The 19196-nt window shown below is 44.1% G+C and overlaps 1 protein-coding gene across 1 annotated transcript in view; it reads right to left on the bottom strand.

The window, feature by feature from the left end:
- Positions 1–3478: 3478 nt before the first annotated feature.
- The window catches only part of CXCR3 (C-X-C motif chemokine receptor 3), a 28736-nt gene continuing 13018 nt past the window's right edge, over positions 3479–19196 (bottom strand). Inside the window, exon 2 of the mRNA XM_029577258.1 lies at positions 3479–7523. Coding sequence (XP_029433118.1) covers positions 6423–7523 — 1101 coding nt within the window. The 3' untranslated portion in view covers positions 3479–6422. The remainder of the gene's footprint in view (positions 7524–19196) is intronic.

Here is a 19196-nt window from a genome sequence, read left to right as displayed (position 1 = left end):
TTATTTGATCGTTTTACTGCTAGAGGGTATCCATATTCCAATATTCGAAAGGCTTATTTGAGAGCCAAATATTCGAATCGTGACTGGCTTTTTCTCCCTCGATCAATAGAAGATTCTACACGTCATACTTGTATATTACCATATTCTTCAGTGGCTCATAAAATTCGTCAATCTATTCTCAGAAACTGGCATGTGTTACAGACCAATGATGTTTTTACAACTCCTCCGCGCATTACTTTTTCACGCACTATGAATTTAAAAAATTTCTTAGTGAAATCTGACAGTTCTTTGACATCATCGAGTTCTCAGCGGACTATTGGCTCACATAATCCATGCAATTCCTGTTCAGTTTGTCATTCCTCGATGACTATTCGTGAGCAATTGATTGTTTCTTCTGGGTATAAGATTTTTTTACGTTTTGACACTACCTGTGAATCATCTATGGTCGTGTACCTGATTGAATGTTCATGTTCTCTACTGTATATTGGAAAAACGAAGCGTCTTTTGAAAACACGCATGATCGAGCATCGCTCCAATATCAAAAATGCTAGGAGTAATGAACCGTTAGTGTCACATTGCTTGGATAAGGGACATACCTTTGAAGATTTGCGTTTTTGTGCTATAGATCACGTTCCTTCACATTGGCGTGGTGGCGATCGTGAGCGTATCCTATTACAATCAGAGCAACGCTGGATCTATCGTCTAAAAACTGTCTACCCATTGGGATTGAATAATGAACTGGATTTATATGCGTTCTTGGGTTAAAATTCAAACATTACTAACAGTATTTTGTTTGGCAGAGTGATTACGTCATCATCGATGGCTGACGTCAATTCAAAAGGGCGTATTTAAAGGGACGCCTAGCCTCGGTTCCGGTTCCTCCGTTTGTTTCCTTTGTAAGTGGTTGAGACGTCTGGTCCCGCTGAAGAAGGTAGCCATGGTGAATTGAGATAAGTACTATTCTTGTTTTTTCCTCTACATTATTAATGGTACTTTTTAAATATTTTTCTTCTAGATACTTGGCTCTTAGTTTAATTGTTTTTATATGCCCCTGAGGAAGCTCACCCGGCGAAACACCGGCCTGTGTAGGGCTATGCTGTTAAATGTTTATGAAAGAGTCATTTTTGCTTATTTGAACGGAGGACATTTTTAATCTCTCGAAAAAAGAAAAACGATAAAAATTGTTGAATTAAATAAATGAGGAAGGTGATTGATCGATAAGACCGGTTAGTGTCTAATTGAAAGATACATAACGTCAAGGCTTGCTGACACCTTCATAGGCTATTTCTTGAAAATTATTTGGGTTCCACATTTTTGTATATTTGATTTTGTGTTGTGGTTAACCACTGACTCCTTTGTGTGGGTAATTGAAATCTCCCATTATTACTGCACTACCAATTTGGTTAGCTTCCCTAATTTCTCTTAGTATTTCACTGTCCGTCTCACCATCTTGACCAGGTGGACGGTAGTATACCCCTATCACTATAGTCTTCCCCAACATACAAGGGATTTCTACTCATAAAGATTCGATTGTGCATTTAATCACATGCAGGATCTTTATCCTGTTGGACTCTATGCCATCCCAGACATAAAGCGCCACCCCCACCACCAAGATGCTCCTCTCTGTCAGTGCGATATAATTTGTACCCCGGTATAGCACTGTCCCATTGGTTGTCCTCCTTCCACCATGTCTCTGAGATGCCAATTAAGTCTATGTCATCATTCACTGCTATACATTCTAATTCTCCCATCTTACTTCTTAGACTTCTGGCATTAGCATACAGACATTTCAAAGTTTGTTTTTTGTTTTATTTATTTATTTATTTGTTTATTTATTTATTTATAGATTTTTCTATACCGGGGTACGTAAGTAACATCACCTCTGTTTACATTCAAACAGTAATTCAGCATTGCGCTTTACAATATAACATAGTAACTGAACGAATACAATACAATATATAACTTTGTATTAATAGAATATAAGCAATATATGAGAGATTGTGGAAATTAGGAAGAGTAGTTGAGGATTCAATTCATTAATAGTAGGCTTTTTTAAATAACCAGGTTTTAAGGTTTTGTTTAAATTTTTTGTGACAAAGTTCCTGGCGTAATTCAGAGGGCAAGGTGTTCCATATTGTTGATCCAGCAATAATGAAAGATCGTTCTTTTGTACTAGAGAGTTTAGTCAGATTGGGTGCTGGGATCTTTAGTTTAGCTAAAGTTTATATTAACATCCTGCTTTTCAGTTGACAGGGATCTTAGCTCAGGTGAGTTTTTAGTTACAGGCACTTGGACTATTCTTATTATTGGAACCTCACTGTTGGGATGCCCTAATTCTAATGCATCATTAGTATCCTTTGAAGATACCTCTCTCCGAACCATGTGCTGCTGAGCGACTGTTGGCTTTCCCCTTTGTTCTAGTTTAAAAGTTGCTCTATCTCCTTTTTAAAGGTTAGTGCCAGCAGTCTGGTTCCACCCTGGTTAAGGTAGACCCATCCCTTAGGAAGAGACTCCCCCTTCCACAAAAGGTTCCCCAGTTCCTTACAAAAGTGAATCCGTCTTCCTTGCACCATCGTCTCATCCTCGCATTGAGACTCCGGAGCTCTGCCTGCCTCTGGTGACCTGCACGTGGAACAGGGAGCATTTCAGAGAATGCTACCCTGGAGGCTCTGGATTTCAGCTTTCTACCTAAGAGCCTAAATTTAGCTTCCAGAACCTCCCTCCCGCATTTTTCCTATGTCATTGCTGCCCATGTGTACCACAACAGACTCCTCCCCAGCACTGTCTAAAATACTATTTGGATGACGTGTGAGGTTCGCCACCTTCACACCAGGTAGGCATGTTACCAGGTGATCCTCACGTCCACCAGCCACCCAGCTATCTACATTCCTAATAATCGAATCACCAACTATGACGGCCAACCTAACCCTTCCCTCCTGGGCAGTAGGCCTTGGGGAGATATCCTCAGTGCGAAAGGACAATGCATCACCTGGAGAGCAGGTCCTTGCTACAGGATCCTTTCCTGCTGCACCAGGTTGATGCTCTCCAATCATGAGACCTTCTTCCTCCAAGGCAGCATCAGGGCTGCCAGTCTGAAGTTGGGACTTGGCTACTATGTCCCTGAAGGTCTCATCTATATACCTCTCTGTCTGCCTCAGCTCCTCCAGGTCTGCCACTCTAGCCTCCAGAGATCGGACTCGTTCTCTGAGAGCCAGGAGCTCTTTGCATCGCATGCACATGTACAACTTCTCACCGGTGGGTAAAAAATCTTACATGTGACACTCGATGCAAAAGACTGGGAAGCCCCATCTTGCTGCTGGACTGCTGCCTTCATGTTAAATGTGTTCGGTTCCTAGTTAAGTTTTAGGTTGCTATGGGAGCAGGAATGCATACAATTAAAGTCCTCTAAATGTATGTGTATTCACTATATATCTGGTAGTGGCCTACAAGAGAATGATTAAATTCTTGATAAGGTGTGGGGAATTTCTGGATTTAAGTTAAAAGGCCGATTTTATTTATTTTTAATGTGAAAGTGTCACCTGCTTATAAATTAAAGGATGAGCTAGGGGTGGGTGGGAGGATAGAGAAATATAAACACAAACGTCTGTTTTTTTTGCTTGCCCTCTGACCAGCTATTCGATACAGACACACAAACCACTAAATAATATACCCCAAAGGGTTTCTCCTCCCCAACTCTTTAAGTTTTAAAAATTTCCCCAAGCAGTCCCGATTCTTTTCAGCCACCAGCAAGGTGATCCTCTCCTCTCAGTGATCGATGGAGTGTAGAGCGTAGAGGGGATGTATGGCTTCTGCATCCTGTTATTGCTCTGGTTTGGATGGTGCCACTACAGGGGAACACCACCCCTGTAGTGGCACAGGGCTCGGGCTTCTGGTAAACTATCCAAGCCTTGCTCCACCTTTATTAGCCTGTCCAGGTCTTGCTTCAGCTTTGCCAGAAGCCCGAGCCCTGTTCCAACCTTTGCCCTGCTGCCCTGTGCCACTACAGGGGTGATGTTCCATCCAGACCAGAGCAATAACAGGATGCAGAAGCCATACATCACCTCTACGCTCTAAGCTCCATCAATCAATCCAGCTGGAGCAAGGCCTGGACACCCTGAAGCAAGGCTTAGGCACATTGTCAAGCCTGGTGCAAGGCTTGGACTGGACACAAGAGGACAAGACAGCACAGAACATACAGGCCCAAAGGCAGCAATAGAAAAGGCCACAAAGGGCAGGACAAGGAGAGGTCTAAATAGGCCACAGAGCAAGGCTAGGCCAGAAGGCAAGGCAAGAGGCAAGAAGACCCAAAGGGCACAAGGCAAGGGTCAGAAGGCCCGGAGGCCACAAGGCAAAGCTAGGATAGGCTTGGGTAAGCTTCAATGAAAGAGTGGCTAGGGCAAGGAGCATAGGAGCAAGGGACAGACAGGATAATATAGGGCTGGAGTCTGGTGTGATGCAGGCAGGGAGTAAGGCGCTGATGGGGACAGCACGGCATGGAGCTTCAGAGAGACCTCTGCTGGTGGGGAGGCATCACTGTCAAGATACGATGAGGCTGCATCTAATGGACCCTCCAACCCCCATGTGATAAGGGCAATGGCTGGGTGGTGCTACCTGGGAAAACCCACTGCTGCCCAGGCATGCAGCCTAGGGGGCACTCTGGGGCCCTTCCAGACACCAGGAAGTCTGTTCTGAAGTTGTGTGTGTGTGTATGTGGGGTGGGGGGGGGATCCTTTAGACTTGCAGGGCGTCCATTCTATGTAAGGGGAGGATCAGGGGGTTGAGGCTTCTTCTGGTGGGGGTGGGATTTTTTGCATTGGGGGTTTCCTTGTGGGAGGTTCACTCTTGTGGAAAGGGGAGAGATTTGGAAAGGAGCAGGGCATTGCCACTTGACCCGTAATTCTATTTTTCTTTCTTTTGATCTGCCTATAGAGATAGCAGGGTGGGCAGAGGTTTATAGGGACGTCTGGGAGCAGGGGTCCTTTAAGAAGCAGAAGAGGAGCATTGGAACGTGCACTACTGTCTCAATGCTCCCATGGAAAGTGAAATAACACCGATCTGGCAAGCCACTTATTTTATTTATATAGAATTAGCTAATAATGATTTGCTTTGCATGCATTTGAAAAGTTTATGAATGCAAATTGAATGGCAAGCAGCTCATTACAATAGTGATGGGTTTTTGACCAAAATATCATGCGAAACCACAAATATCTTATGTTCTTATGATATTGTTGCAATATGGGTATATCAAGTAAAAAACTGCATTTTTCACATTTTATAACCTTATCGCAGCTTAGATAATTACTCCTTAATGATCAATGAAGTCATAAAAGCTTGACACAGGAAAAACATAGATAATACTAGCTGCATGTTAAATCTGCCTATTTAATATCACTAGCTGTCAGTTTTTGCATTGTAGAAGTCATAAGGTCAATATTCAATGGGCCAATGAGTGGTAACGTTACTGGCTAACTTTACCCAGATATTCAGTGGCAGATAAGTCTGCCACCGATTATTCCTTGCTTATACCTACATAACCTTTGTCCAGTAATTTTACTGACTAGACATTCCTAGATGTGCCCTGAATATCAGGGCTAATCAGATAAATGTTATCCACATGCCCTGCCTTGCCTCTTTTTAGATAGGCTTTACCCAAGTAAAGTTTCACCAGAGAGTTATAAAATTCAAATTTCAGGGTTTGTCAAAATAAAACTCTTTTGAATATTGACCTCTATATTTAAAGAATTTAGAGAAAACACACACATAGACAGATAGATAAAATAATGGTGCATACAAGATTTAAAGTCCTGTTTTCTTAAAGAAAGGTTCCTCCATATTACACAATACATTCCTAGGTTAGTACTTTAGTTTCACATGGGCCAGATGCCCATGTGAAAGGATTTGTTCCATTTTCTGTCTATAGGGAAAATGCTTAGAACATCACATAGAAAGCCGTGCAATGCCAATGTTTGCATACTGTTAAACTCAGAGATGATCCTGTCTTTCTAGGCTTATCTCCTTTTAATGATACTGTAAATATTGTGTCATGTGTTGTACAGTCTGGAACTTGCACAGATAACTCTTCCCAGGGATCTCCTAAGGTGCTCAGTTGTGTATGTCCATGATTAATGGCATTATTCCTGATTCCATGCAGACCTTTCATAGTGCACCCTCTGATCTCTTTTATAGGTTCATGAAGGTACACCAGACAAAAGTATCCTTTAGAGAAGAGGTGAGTCAGATGGATTCACAAGCCATATTTCTAATTACAGGAGATGCTGTATCAACCTTTTTCCTGAGTAATGGATGAGAGTAATGGAGAGTGCCCAGATTGCAGGAAAATCATTCTGATCAAACGTTATGGAACTTGCTTTCAGAAATAGAGAGTTTCTGATGGTCTATATTGTCCTAAAGAGGAAACTCTTTTATATCCCCGAATAGGAGGTCTCCCCAGACTCAGACCAGGTGGAGTTTCTCCTCTGAGGCTTCAAGTATTTCTTCATAAACTCTCTGCCAATACAACCAATTTGACTGAGAAGCACCAGGAAGTTATTCCTGAATTTGATACCAATGAAGGCATAAAGAAAGGGGTTCAGACAGCAGTGGAAATAACCCAGGCTGGAGGTGATAGACTTCCCAATATCAATCTGAGTATCCAAATCACAGGTTCGGTTGAGTACCTTGAGAGAGACCAGTGTGTCTGTCAGAAGGACCACATTATAGGGAGCCCAGCACAAGATGAAAGTCACAACTACAGCAACGATTACTTTTATGGCTTTGTGCTTCTGGAAACCTTGAGATCTCAGCAAGGTGCGGATGATCATAACATAGCAGTAGCCCATAGCACACAAAGGCAGGAGAAAGCCTACCACATGGAATAAAAAGCGCCAGACAGCCTTCCAGTAGTGTGCTGTGGTGGAACTGAAGTTGTGCAGACATTCTGTGGTATTATACCGATCTTCACTCATCACCTGAAGAAGCACCAAGTCTGGGATAGACAGTAGGAAGCAGAAGCTCCAAACAGCCAGGCAACTCACATGCACCAAATATATCTTGTGTTTCTTGTACATCTGCACAGCATGGACGATGGAAAGGTAGCGATCAAAGCTGATGCAGACCAGCAGGAATATACTTGAGTAGAAGTTGATCTTGAAGACTGAACCAATGATTTTGCAAAGGACGTCACCAAATATCCAACCTGATACAGCCTGGACTGCCCAGAAGGGAAGTGTCAGAACCAGAAGGATGTCAGCAATAGCCAGGTGCAGAATGAAAGTGTCCGTGCCTGCCAGAGTGTGCTTGTACGTCAGCATGACAGCTATCACTAGAAGGTTCCCAGACAACCCCAGCAAGAAAACCAAAGTGTAAAATATTGGAAGGAAGACTTTTTCAAAAGTCTGGATTGTGTACATGGTGCAGGGAGGAAGGCAGCAATTGTCAGTATCATTGGAGTAGTCATAGTAACTACTGTTCTCCATTAATGGTTCAAAATCTTCAGAGTTGAAAATCATCTTGGAGTGCAGGTCCTGAAAAGCAATAACAAAAGATTGAATGGAGAATACTATACTTACTTCCTTAAAAAATAATTGTGTTGCAATGTTTATTTTTATTGAAATGTATTAAATAATATACAAGCATAATTTATTTAAGGTGAAGACACAAAAGGCAAGCAAATCGAGAAACACATATCGGAGAAGGAGATAAGCTCAAAAAGCTCCAGTGACACACATTCTTCCACAGTATCATATCATATATAGTTTTATCAATAACAACAGAGACAGGACTAGCATTTGGATTCTTAAGAACTGCCTTACTGGGTCTGAGCAAAAGTCCATCAAGCTCAGAATCTTGTTTTCAACAGTGGCCAATCAAGGTCACAAGTACCTGGCAGGATCCCTAAAAGGCAATAGTTTCCATACTGCTTATCCAAGAGATAAGCAGTGGATTTCTGCAATTCCACCTTAATAATAGTTTATGGACTTTTCCTCCAGCAAATTGTCCAAATCTTTATTAAATACAGCTACACTAACAACTTTCACCACACACTCTGGCAGCGAATTCCAGAATTTAATTATGCATTGAATAAAAAAATATTTTCTCTTATTAGTTTTAAATGTATTGCCTAGTAACTTCATTGTGTGTCCCTTTTTGAAAAAGTAAACAACCAATTCACGTTTACTCGTTCCACTCCATTCATTTTATAAGCCTTTATCATATCCCCCCTCAGCCGTCTCTTCTCCAAGCTGAAGAGTCCTAACCTCTTTAACCTTTCCTCATAGGGACTCCAATCCATGCCCTTTATCATTTTGGTCGCCCTTCTCTGTACTCCATTCTCTGCTGCATCAGATAGAAACAGAAAAATCCCTGGTACTGCTTCAATCTCTATTCCACTCCTATCCTGCCCCCAGTTGTAGGGTAAATGCCAGTGACCCTAAACAGAATGTGCATCATGAACTTGAGGCCTACTGCTATTCAGACTGAGTAAAAAGTGCAGGCCTAAAGCAATGCAGACATGGAGTTTGCAGCTATGTGATTTATGGCAACTTTATGAGAGTCTGTTTTTCACACAGAGGAGGAAAGGCTGTGCTTGTTTCTTCATATCAGAAAGTTGTCATCGCCTCCCAAATGAGAGGAGGGCCTTGGACCACACCTGAGACATGTCCAGACCAGCTATGAAATGGGTATTGTTCTAGCACCTGTTTTGCTGATGGACTCTGAGCGTATGAGAGTATTTGCCTGTGTTGGGACCCAGATGGCGACATTTGCATCCCACCAATCCTGTGTCTATAGGAGGTAGCAATATCCAATCCATATCCATGATGGGAATCTTATAGAACTGAATGTGCAATGAGGTTTGACTCTGACTTACCCAGGTGGCAGCTTTCCTCATGGATTACCCAAAAGCTTGGTTTGAGAGCTTTGCTGTCGTTATAACTGTAAATTATCAGCTAAGACTGAGCTCTCATGCAGCATCGTTGCTCCATAATGTGACTGTAACTGTTTTGCCGGGAAAGACTTACCCTTCCTTTTTTTCTGCTGTCCTATCTCACAGAGATGTCTGTGAAAACCTTTTGGGCTTTATCTATTATCTACCAAAAGGGACTTGGCTGGATTAATCCTGTGGTGTTGAGACAGCCTCCTGTTACAGTAGTGACCCTGCACTTGTGCAGTACTATGGAGGATGAGGACATTGGCTTAATTACCTTTCAGATGGGCTAATTTACGGGCCGATACAGTAAAGTTCACGGGAGAGCGGGCGCGGCACGCGCACAGGACAGTGTCCTGTGCGCGCGATTCAGTAAACTAAAATATTTAAATTAGGGCCCGCTTATGACCGGAGAGCAGGCCTGCAGACTGGACAGAAGGAATTGGCCCGTAGTTGACAGCTGGGCGGCGGTGCATTGCAGGATGACATCCGCTACCAAGTCCCAAAAACTGCTCAGAGTATGGCAGTGGAAGAGGCGGTGTGTGAGCGTGCCCTCAATGGTCCTGCACTTTATACAAAGAGGAGAGTCCGTGCTCCCCATCTGGAAGCGCTGGACGTCAGTACAATAAAGGCAGTGCAAAATTTTAAACTGGACCTCCCTAAGTCCAATGTCAGGGATCTGTCTGTGCACCGCAATGAAGCATTGTTCCAGGTAAAGCGAAGATATGGGCAGGGCTAACTCTGTAGACCAGGGGTCAGGAACCTTTTTGGCTGAGAGAGCCATGAACGCCACATATTTTAAAATGTAATTCCATGAGAGCCATACAATATGTTTAAAACTAAATACAAGTAAATGTGTGCATTTTATGTAAGATCACACTTTTAAAGTACAATAAGTCTCTGAAAATATTACACCAGGCCTTAAGACACCAATACATCTCCTATTAGGAAAACGGACCAAGCCAGGCTGCTATAGAGTCCTACACAGAAACTACACGCCAGCAGAAAACCGCACCTGAATCACGTGCTGTCCCTCACCTAACATAGAATAAAGAGACCAAAACGCATAACAAGAAGCATGCAGAAAAAACTGAATTGGAAACTGCAACAAGCCAGAGTCTCTGTATGCAGTGTAACAAAGGAAAAAAGAAACATCACCCATCCTTATAAAACAAATCAAGAAATATAAAATCATCAGCAGTAAAACTGTACTAACAAAAAGAACATATTTCGAAACAGCTGATGAGTGGAATATCCAATAATTAAAAACTCATATAAAACATTTCCAGATACCAACAAAATATTTCAAAATAGCAGACACAAAGACCCAGTAATGAAAAATAATGATACAAAAATTTTTTTGCTCTGCATACCTGGGAACGTTTGATATCCAGGTGTCCTGAGATTGTTCTGAATTAGCAAGAGGCGGGGTGGTTTGCTTGCAACTTTCTCCTCTCTCAGTCACATACCAGCGCTCTCTCTCACACTGGCTCTCAATGACACACCTATACACACATGCTCTCAGTACTCACATATACACATGTTTTCTCTCTCTCACTTATATAGGCTCTTAATTACACATTTACACACATGCTGTCTATCTTTTCACACTTACACACACAGGCTTTCAATCACATACATACATGCTGTCTTTTTCTCTCACACACAGACTCATTCACATGCTTACAAACATGTCCTCTCTTTCTCTCATTTACACACAGGCTCTCAATCACATACTCACATGCTCCCTCACCTAAATCAGCTCTCAATCACACACAGACACACATGGTCTCTCTCTCATTTAAACACAGGCTCTCAATCACATACTCACATGCTCCATCACCTAAACCAGCTCTCAATCACACACAGACACACATGATCTCTCTCTTATTTATACACACAGGCTCTTAATCATACATACACATGATCTCTCTCACACACAAAGGATCTCAATCATACACACATACTCTTTCACACAAACAGGTTTTCAATCACAAACTTACACATACAAGTTCCCAATGGTAAACTTACATTCATGCTCTCTCTCTCACAGGCAGGCTCTCAATCACAGACATACTCTCTTTCACATGTACAGGCTCTCAATCATTCACATACATGCAATCTCTCACTCACACACACAGGATCTCAAACACACATGCTTGCTCGCTCATTCACTCTCTCTCCCCCACCCCCACCCCGGGAACTCGCGGCAGCAGCAGCCTCCTCCCAACGCTAACCTCCTTCATTTTCAGCCCTCGCGGAGGAGGAGTCCCATCGGCCGCAGTTGAAGCTCTTCATTTTCCTCCGAGCCGCGCTGCAGTCTTCTTTTCGTCGGACACTAGCGTGGCCTCTTCTTGCCGCGCAGGCACCCGATGCTCACCACTTCCTCTTCCGGGCCGCGGGGGGTGGGGGGGAGAAGAGAGCACGCCGGTGCCGCCGACTCGAGCTGTTCTGCTGCGTTCCGCCCGGGCTGAAAGCATTTTAAGCCCGGGCGGAGGAGGACCGGGGAGCAGCTGGGTCAGCGGGGGACTGGAAAGTGTGGCGACACTTGTCTGCGAGCCAGATGCAGCCATGGGTTCACGACCCCTGCTGTAGACCATTTAGTCGCCAGATGGCCTAGGTGACTCTCCTTGCACAAGGACCAGCCAAGCTTGACGCAACCGGAAATAGTATTGGCAAAAAGGGCCGTGCCAGATACTTTTTTATAATTATGGTTTTACTATTATGATTGTGTTATGATATCGAGGTGTTTGGTGGCTTCTCAGGGGCTACAGTGATGTTATCTACTACGGGGAGGAGCCCCGTAGGGAGAATGATGCACCGGGCTAGACTCAATAGCACAAACACAGAGAGAGTTTCTTTTATTGTACAGCAGGATAGCTGGTAGCAGTCTGTAATCCTTGGCGAGGGAGATCCATCCCACAATGGTGGTGTAAGGCCCCGATCCAGATGTCCAATAAGGCACTGTAGGAGAGACAGACCGGCAGATGTTAAACACACTCCCGTAGCTGAGTAGAGAGAATCCCAATGAGCAGTAGAGAGAGGATAGTGGTTAGCAGTCCGTGGTCCTCGGCAGAAGAGACCCGTTCCACAATGGTGTTATAGGGCCTGATGCAGAGAGGTAGCAAGGAACTGGTGACAGACAGACTGGTAGAAGTTGTACTCACTCTCTGTAGCTGATAGATGGATTTCCAGCAGGTTGAAGAATGGAGCAAGCACCAGGATAGACACACAGGCCCTCGAGGAGTGAATATCTGTAAGAGGATAGGCACCTGTAAATAAGCAGAGGGCCCCCGAGGAGCGGGTACCCAGGTTAGAGAACCCCAAAGGGTGAAGATAGCTTCCAGTGGATAGACGCGGTAGAGTAGCTTCAGACCGGGGCATACCGATCCTTGCTAACTCAGCAAGAGTCAGCAAATGGGCAACCTTAAATATGTGGAAATAGTGATGTCACTCGAGGGGGACGCCCCCGAGGTTCGCACCAACACTGCTACAAAGGTAGGGACACGCACACTCGCGTGCCGTAGGAGGCCTCGGGTCAAGATGGCCGAACGCCGCACCAGAGCCGCTCCGGGGAAGCCAGAGGGTGCGGCAGGGAACGCCACGGATGCCATACTCTCAAGGCTGGTGGAGAAAGCTGAGAGAAAGGTGAGGCATGTCGGGCGAAGTCGTCTGAGCCTGACGGATGCAACAGATTGATGGTTTATATATTTTGATTTTGTTTGTTTAATGAGGAATAATTATGTTTCTGTTTTTACATTGTTGCACTACATACCGAATCTGTCTTGTTGCGATTTCCAATTCAGTTTTTGTCGGCATGCTTCTAGTTATACTTCATCTCGTTATTCTGTATTTGGTGAGGGTTCATCTGTGTTCTGCATGTATTTTGCTAGCATGTGGTTTCAGCTTGACTTGTTCTGTTTTCCCAGTATCAGGTGTATTGGCGTTTTAGGACCTGGTGTAATATTTGAAGTGTTGCCTTTTCATAAGTAGATTGTTACTGTTTGAGTGCTGGCAGTTAGTGCTGTTTTCATATGGGAGGTTTACTATCTTGTAATTAAGTTTATGTAAAGCTTTCTGAAGACCGACATGCTTTACAATAGTCCCAATACCATATGACTGCAGGTGTCATTTTTGTAGATTTTTCAGGTTGGTACTACCAGTAGTGCATGTAAATAATATACATGTTTTAAGTGATATTTTTACCTTAGAACACTGAATATTCTTTTTCATGTAAAATCTGTTACAGTAAATATATATATTTTTAAAATTATTTGTGAGGAGGGTGGGACCAGGAGTGTGTGCAAGGCTGTAAGTTTTACCAATGACACCTAATACCCTCGCACCAGCTCTGGCTGCACTGGCTCCACAAGAGAAAGCAGGATTCATCTGGAGCTGTGCTACTTTGAGTTAGTGGCTCTCCCCAGTCTCGGCCAGGGCTTAATTTTCTGTTTTTATAAGCCCAGGGAACAGTAGGGGTCACTTCTTGTCCCCTCTCCCCTGGAGTCCATAGGCAGAGCAGAGCCTGGGGAACCATAAAAGCAGCAAATGGTGTAGCCTGCAATCATTGGGAATGCACTGGAGTGGTGGGAGGTTTGTGGAGAAGTGGAGGCAAGCTACAGGCACAGGAAGGAAGGGGGTAAGCCAAGAGGGAAGTGCCTATACAGTATTGGGGAGGCTTCTGTCTGAGGTGACTGCACTGAGCTCTGGAGCCAGGGAGTCTCTTAGAAAATGAGATTGGGAAAGGGAGGGGGGTGCTAGAGAATGGGGAACTTTACACCGTGATGCAGCAGTGCTGGACTGGAGCCACTCACTGTCAGGCCGATACAGTACATGTTAGCCTGCTACTGGATGCGCGTTTTCCCTTACCCCTTATTCAGTAAGGGGAGGAAAACACGCGTCCAACCCGCAGCACCTAATAGCGCCCTCAGCATGTTGAGGGCGCTATTAGGTATGTGCGCAGGATACAGAAAGGAAAATGTGCAGCCAAGCCGCACATTTTACTTTCAGAAATTAGCGCCGACCCAAAGGTCGGCGCTAATTTCTTCCGGCACCGGGAAAATGCACAGAAAAGCAGTAAAAACTGCTTTTCTGTGCACCCTCCGACTTAATATCATGGCGATATTAAGTCTGAGGTCCCGAAGAGTAAAAAAAAAAAAAAAAAAATTTTGAATTCGGCCTGTGGCTGTCGGGCCGAAAACCGGACGCTCAATTTTGCCGGCGTCCAGTTTCCAAGCCCATGGCTGTCAGCGGGCTCGAGAACCGACGCCAGTAAAATTGAGCGTCGGCTGTCAAACCCACTGACAGCCGCTGCTCCTGTCAAAAAGGAGGCGCTAGGGACGCGCTAGTGTCCCTAGCGCCTCCTTTTACCTGGATCTACCGCCGGACATAATTTAAATAATGATGGCGCGCACCGGCAAGTGGCCGGTGCGCGCGCGCCGGGAGAGCGGGCGTTCGCCCCCTCTCCCGCAGACTTTACTGTATCGGCCCGTGTGTGAGCACATAAGCAACAGTACAACATCATGCATGTCAGAGTGTCTGTTTCAGCGAGAGTGAGAGACATATACACCCATACACACTATGTCTGTGAGAGAGAGTGTGCGTTTAGGTATCTTTGCCTCTGGCACGACACACACACACGCACTCTGTGTGTGGGTATGTCTGAAAAGAGTGTCTTTGTGTTTGTTAGTGTGTAAGTGCAATAAAGTTTCTGCAATCTAAAAAAATCTGTTTGTGACTGAGCGTGGTGTCTGATACTAGCAACTGGTTCAAAAGCCAGACCAGGAATCCAGAATATCTCTTTATAAGAGATATAAGCAGATGTATAGGGGGCCCAACCAATTTGCATGGATGGAATGGGGGCTGCAACTCTGCTCACCCCTGGTCTCTAGAATGCGTTCAACTTCTTAGTTATTTAGAAAAGATTAAGTTTATTTTGGAGAAATTTTGGCTCAATTCTGCTGGGTTCCAGGGCTGACTTAGTGTGCTTTTGGGAGCTGTTGATACATGTGCTGCAGGGAAAGTGCATGAAGGTGTCAGATACCCCATGGGCTGGTTTTGAAAAAATCCCCCAGGTCAATATTTTCATGCAGTCTGCCCCTGGCTGGAGCTCAGACCGGTGGCAGCTGAAGAAAGAGAAGGGGTCCATGTGAGAGAGAGGCAGATTGCTTGTGTGTGTGTGTGTGTGTGTATGCTTGTGTGAGAGGCAACTTGTGTGTATGTGCGCATGTGCGAGTCTTTCTTGTGTGTGTATGTGATTTTATACCATGTTAATCCATGACAGTCTCATGACTGTAGATCAGAAGTTCCCAGGTATGGAGAGCAGAGTATTTTTTTCCTTATTAGTTTTAATTATTGGGTGTTATTTGATGTACCTACTCTTTTTTTCAATATTTTATTGGTATTTGAGACATTTTAAAAAATTATGTTTTGAAATATGCTTTTTATTAGCATTTACTAGATTTATTGATTTGATTTTACTATTATGTTTTATATTTCTTAGTTTTTATTGTTCGATGTTTTCTGAGCAGTAGTAATGTTTATTTTTCTATTGTTGCATTGTATACAGAGTCAGGCATGTTGCATTTTCCAGCTTAGTTTCTGTCTGCACATTTCTTTTTATTCTTTATGGTCTCTTTATTCTGCATTTGATGAGGGGTTGTCTATGTTCTGCATTTGTGAAATGAGGTGAGGTATTTTGTTAATGTATAGTTTCTTTGTAGGGATCTATAGCAGACTGGCTTGTTCTATGTTCCTAATAGGAGGGGTATTGATACTTTTGGTTTTGTAGTGTTGCCTTTTCATAAATAGGATTGTTACTGTTTGAGCACTGGTAGTTAGTGATGTTTTCATATGAGAGGTTTAATATCTTGTAATTTAGTTAACTCATGGCTTTCTGAGGGCCAAACCTACACCAACACATAGTAAAATAAGCCTAATATAATGTGAGTTCCAATTGTCATTTCCTTTTTTTTTTTTTTTTTGCAGGGTTTTCTGGTTGGTACCACAGCAGTGCATGTAAATATAATGTTCTAATATTTTTGTCCATTTTCATGTAAAAACATTAATATAAATGCATAACTTAACTGTGTGTGTGGAGAGGTTGGGGCTGGGTTATTTATATGTGTGTGCAGGGCTGTAAGGTTTGCATAAGTCTAGCTCTGACTGCACCAGCTCCATGCAGGAATGCAGGATTCCATCTGGAGCTCTGCTGCTTTGGGTCAGGCTCTCCCCAGCCTCACTCTTGGCCAGGATTTAATTTCCTTTCCTTTTTCTTAAGCCCTGGAGGAAGCTGGCAGCATGGATCACTTCTGCTTCCTTCTTCCCTGGAATAGGTTGGCAGAGCCTAGGGAACTGTAAAAGCAGCATTCTGTGTAACACACAATTAATATAAATGTGCCGGGGTGGATCCCTGACAGATGGAGGCAGGCTGCATTCATAGAAAGGGAGGAGTCAGCCAGAAAGAAGTGCCTGTGCAGTGTTACAGGCCGATACAGTAAAGTTCGCGGGAGAGCAGGTGAGCGCACAGGCCAGTGATTCAGTAAACCAAAATATTTAAATTAGGGCCTGCGGTAAAAAGAGGTGCTAGGGATACTAGCCCGTCCCTAGTGCCTCTTTTCGGACAGGAGCGGCGGCTGTCAGCGAGTTTGACAGCCGATGCTCAATTTTGCCGACGGTTCTCAAACCCCTTGACAGCCACGGGTTCGGAAACCAGACGCCGGCAAAATTGAGCGTCCGGTTTTCAACCCACGAGCCGCTGGCTGATTTTAAATTTATTTTTTTTTTATTTTTAACTTTTTTAAACTTTTGAGACCTCTGACTTAATATCGCCATGATATTAAGTCGGAGGGTGCACAGAAAAGCAGTTTTTACTGCTTTTCTGTGCACTTCCCTGGCGCTGGCAGAAATTAACGCCAGCCTTTGGGTAGGCGCTAATTTCTTAAAGTAAAATGTGTGGCTTGCCTTGAGCTACCCCTGCATGCTTCAACATGATTTGTTCTCTGCCCTGTCTTCTTGACACCTTGGCTCACAGGAGGCTTTGAAGTCATGCAGGCAAGAGCTGGTAGTTTCCATTTAGATCCTGCATCTATAGTTTGTTTGCCTAGGACAGCCATAGACTTGAGTGGGAAACATAAACAAATTAGATGAAAATTTTTATTTAAATTTGTTACACCCTCCATTTGTTTCAGGGTGCATGAAATGAAAATATACGTGACCCATTCATTTCAAATGAATTCACATCTCTTTCCCTATTTTCTGTTGTATGTGATTACTGTTCCATGTAAAGCTCCGCTCTCTGTTGAGCAGTTCTTCGTTTTATGTAAACCGGAGTGATTTGTAGTCCCTATAAGAACTTCGGTATATAAAAATTAAAAATAAATAAATAAATAAATAAATGAATGATTATATTATAAGAGATTCAATACATCTCAGGTTTGTCTAGTCCCATTCTGATTGTCTGAAGAAAATGGAAAGAAGGACTCAGGAGTTCCAAAGAGGACAGAATCATCATCTACCATCTGAGAAGTAGGGACCAGAATAAGTATCAGACCAAATGTCCATCAGCACTCTGAACCTGATCCTGACACTGACTAGAGAGTAGGATCTTGGTGACTATTGCAGTTGTGCCTGATTGCTGGAAGGGCTTTGCTTTCCTCTAAGGGAAAGGACAGTGTCTTATTGCTTGCTCCCTGCTTGTTTCAAGAGCTTTGTAAACTATTTTCTCGTCTCAGGGACCTTGAGAACTATTCTTACTCCTCCCAGTGAAAGGTTTTTTCTCTACTGCATCCTCATCTATGGCCTTGTTAATCAGCAAAGGTCTTTCTCCAGGGTTTTCTTTAGTGAATGTCAAACTGATATATTTGTTTAATATTTCTGCCATGTATTCAATACTCTCCACATATTGCTCCTTGTCACCTTTCAGTTTCACTACAACATTTCTGGCCTCTCTGACTCTCACGGAGCGACAGTTACTACCCTTAACAGAAACATGGGGGTAACCTGCACGGAGCAGCAGGTACTGCCCTTAACAGAAACATGGGGGTAACCTGCACGGAGCGGCAGTTACTACCCTTAACAGAAACATGGGGGTAACCTGCACGGAGCAGCAGGTACTGCCCTTAACAGAAACATGGGGGTAACCTGCACGGAGCGGCAGTTACTGCCCTTAACAGAAACATGGGGGTAACCTGCACGGAGCGGCAGGTACTGCCCTTAACAGAAACATGGGGGTAACCTGCACAGAGAGGCAGTTACTACCCTTAACAGAAACATGGGGGTAACCTGCACAGAGCGGCAGTTACTGCCCTTAACAGAAACATGGGGGTAACCTGCACGGAGCGGCAGTTACTGCCCTTAACAGAAACATGGGGGTAACCTGCACAGAGCGGCAGTTACTGCCCTTAACAGAAACATGGGGGTAACCTGCACGGAGCGGCAGGTACTGCCCTTAACAGAAACATGGGGGTAACCTGCACGGAGCGGCAGGTACTGCCCTTAACAGAAACATGGGGGTAACCTGCAGGGAGCAGCAAGTACTGCCCTTAACAGAAACATGGGGATAACCTGCACGGAGCAGCAAGTACTGCCCTTAACAGAAACATGGGGGTAACCTGCACAGAGCGGCAGTTACTACCCTTAACATAAACATGGGGGTAACCTGCAGGGAGCAGCAGTTACTACCCTTAACATAAACATGGGGGTAACCTGCACGGAGTGAGAGTTACTACCCTTAACAGAAACATGGGGGTAACCTGCAGGGAGCGGCAGTTACTGCCCTTAACAGAAACATGGGGGTAACCTGCAGGGAGCGGCAGTTACTACCCTTAACATAAACATGGGGGTAACCTGCAGGGAGCAGCAGTTACTACCCTTAACATAAACATGGGGGTAACCTGCACGGAGCGAGAGTTACTACCCTTAACAGAAACATGGGGGTAACCTGCACGGAGCGGCAGTTACTGCCCTTAACAGAAACATGGGGGTAACCTGCACGGAGCGAGAGTTACTACCTTGGGAAGCTTGCTGGGCAGACTAGATGGACCATTTTGCTCTTTTTCTGCCGTCATTACTATGTTAGGGATGATATTCATATCCCAGAGGCTAAATGAGTGCCTGAATGTGATTTAGGCCCATTACACTAGAATGAGAAAGCCCCTGAATTAAAGGGACACTCCATCTCCTTGAAACTAAAACCCCCAGATCTTAGAAATCGCCGAGTTTGACTGCCGCCAGAGTGCTGGAAAACACCGACTGTAGACCCTTGATCAGCACA

Source organism: Rhinatrema bivittatum, chromosome 14 (genome assembly GCF_901001135.1).
Source record: "Rhinatrema bivittatum chromosome 14, aRhiBiv1.1, whole genome shotgun sequence".
Lineage (NCBI taxonomy): Eukaryota > Metazoa > Chordata > Amphibia > Gymnophiona > Rhinatrematidae > Rhinatrema > Rhinatrema bivittatum.
The sequence above is the reverse complement of the archived record's forward strand: the minus strand, read 5'-3'. Positions and strand labels throughout refer to the sequence as shown.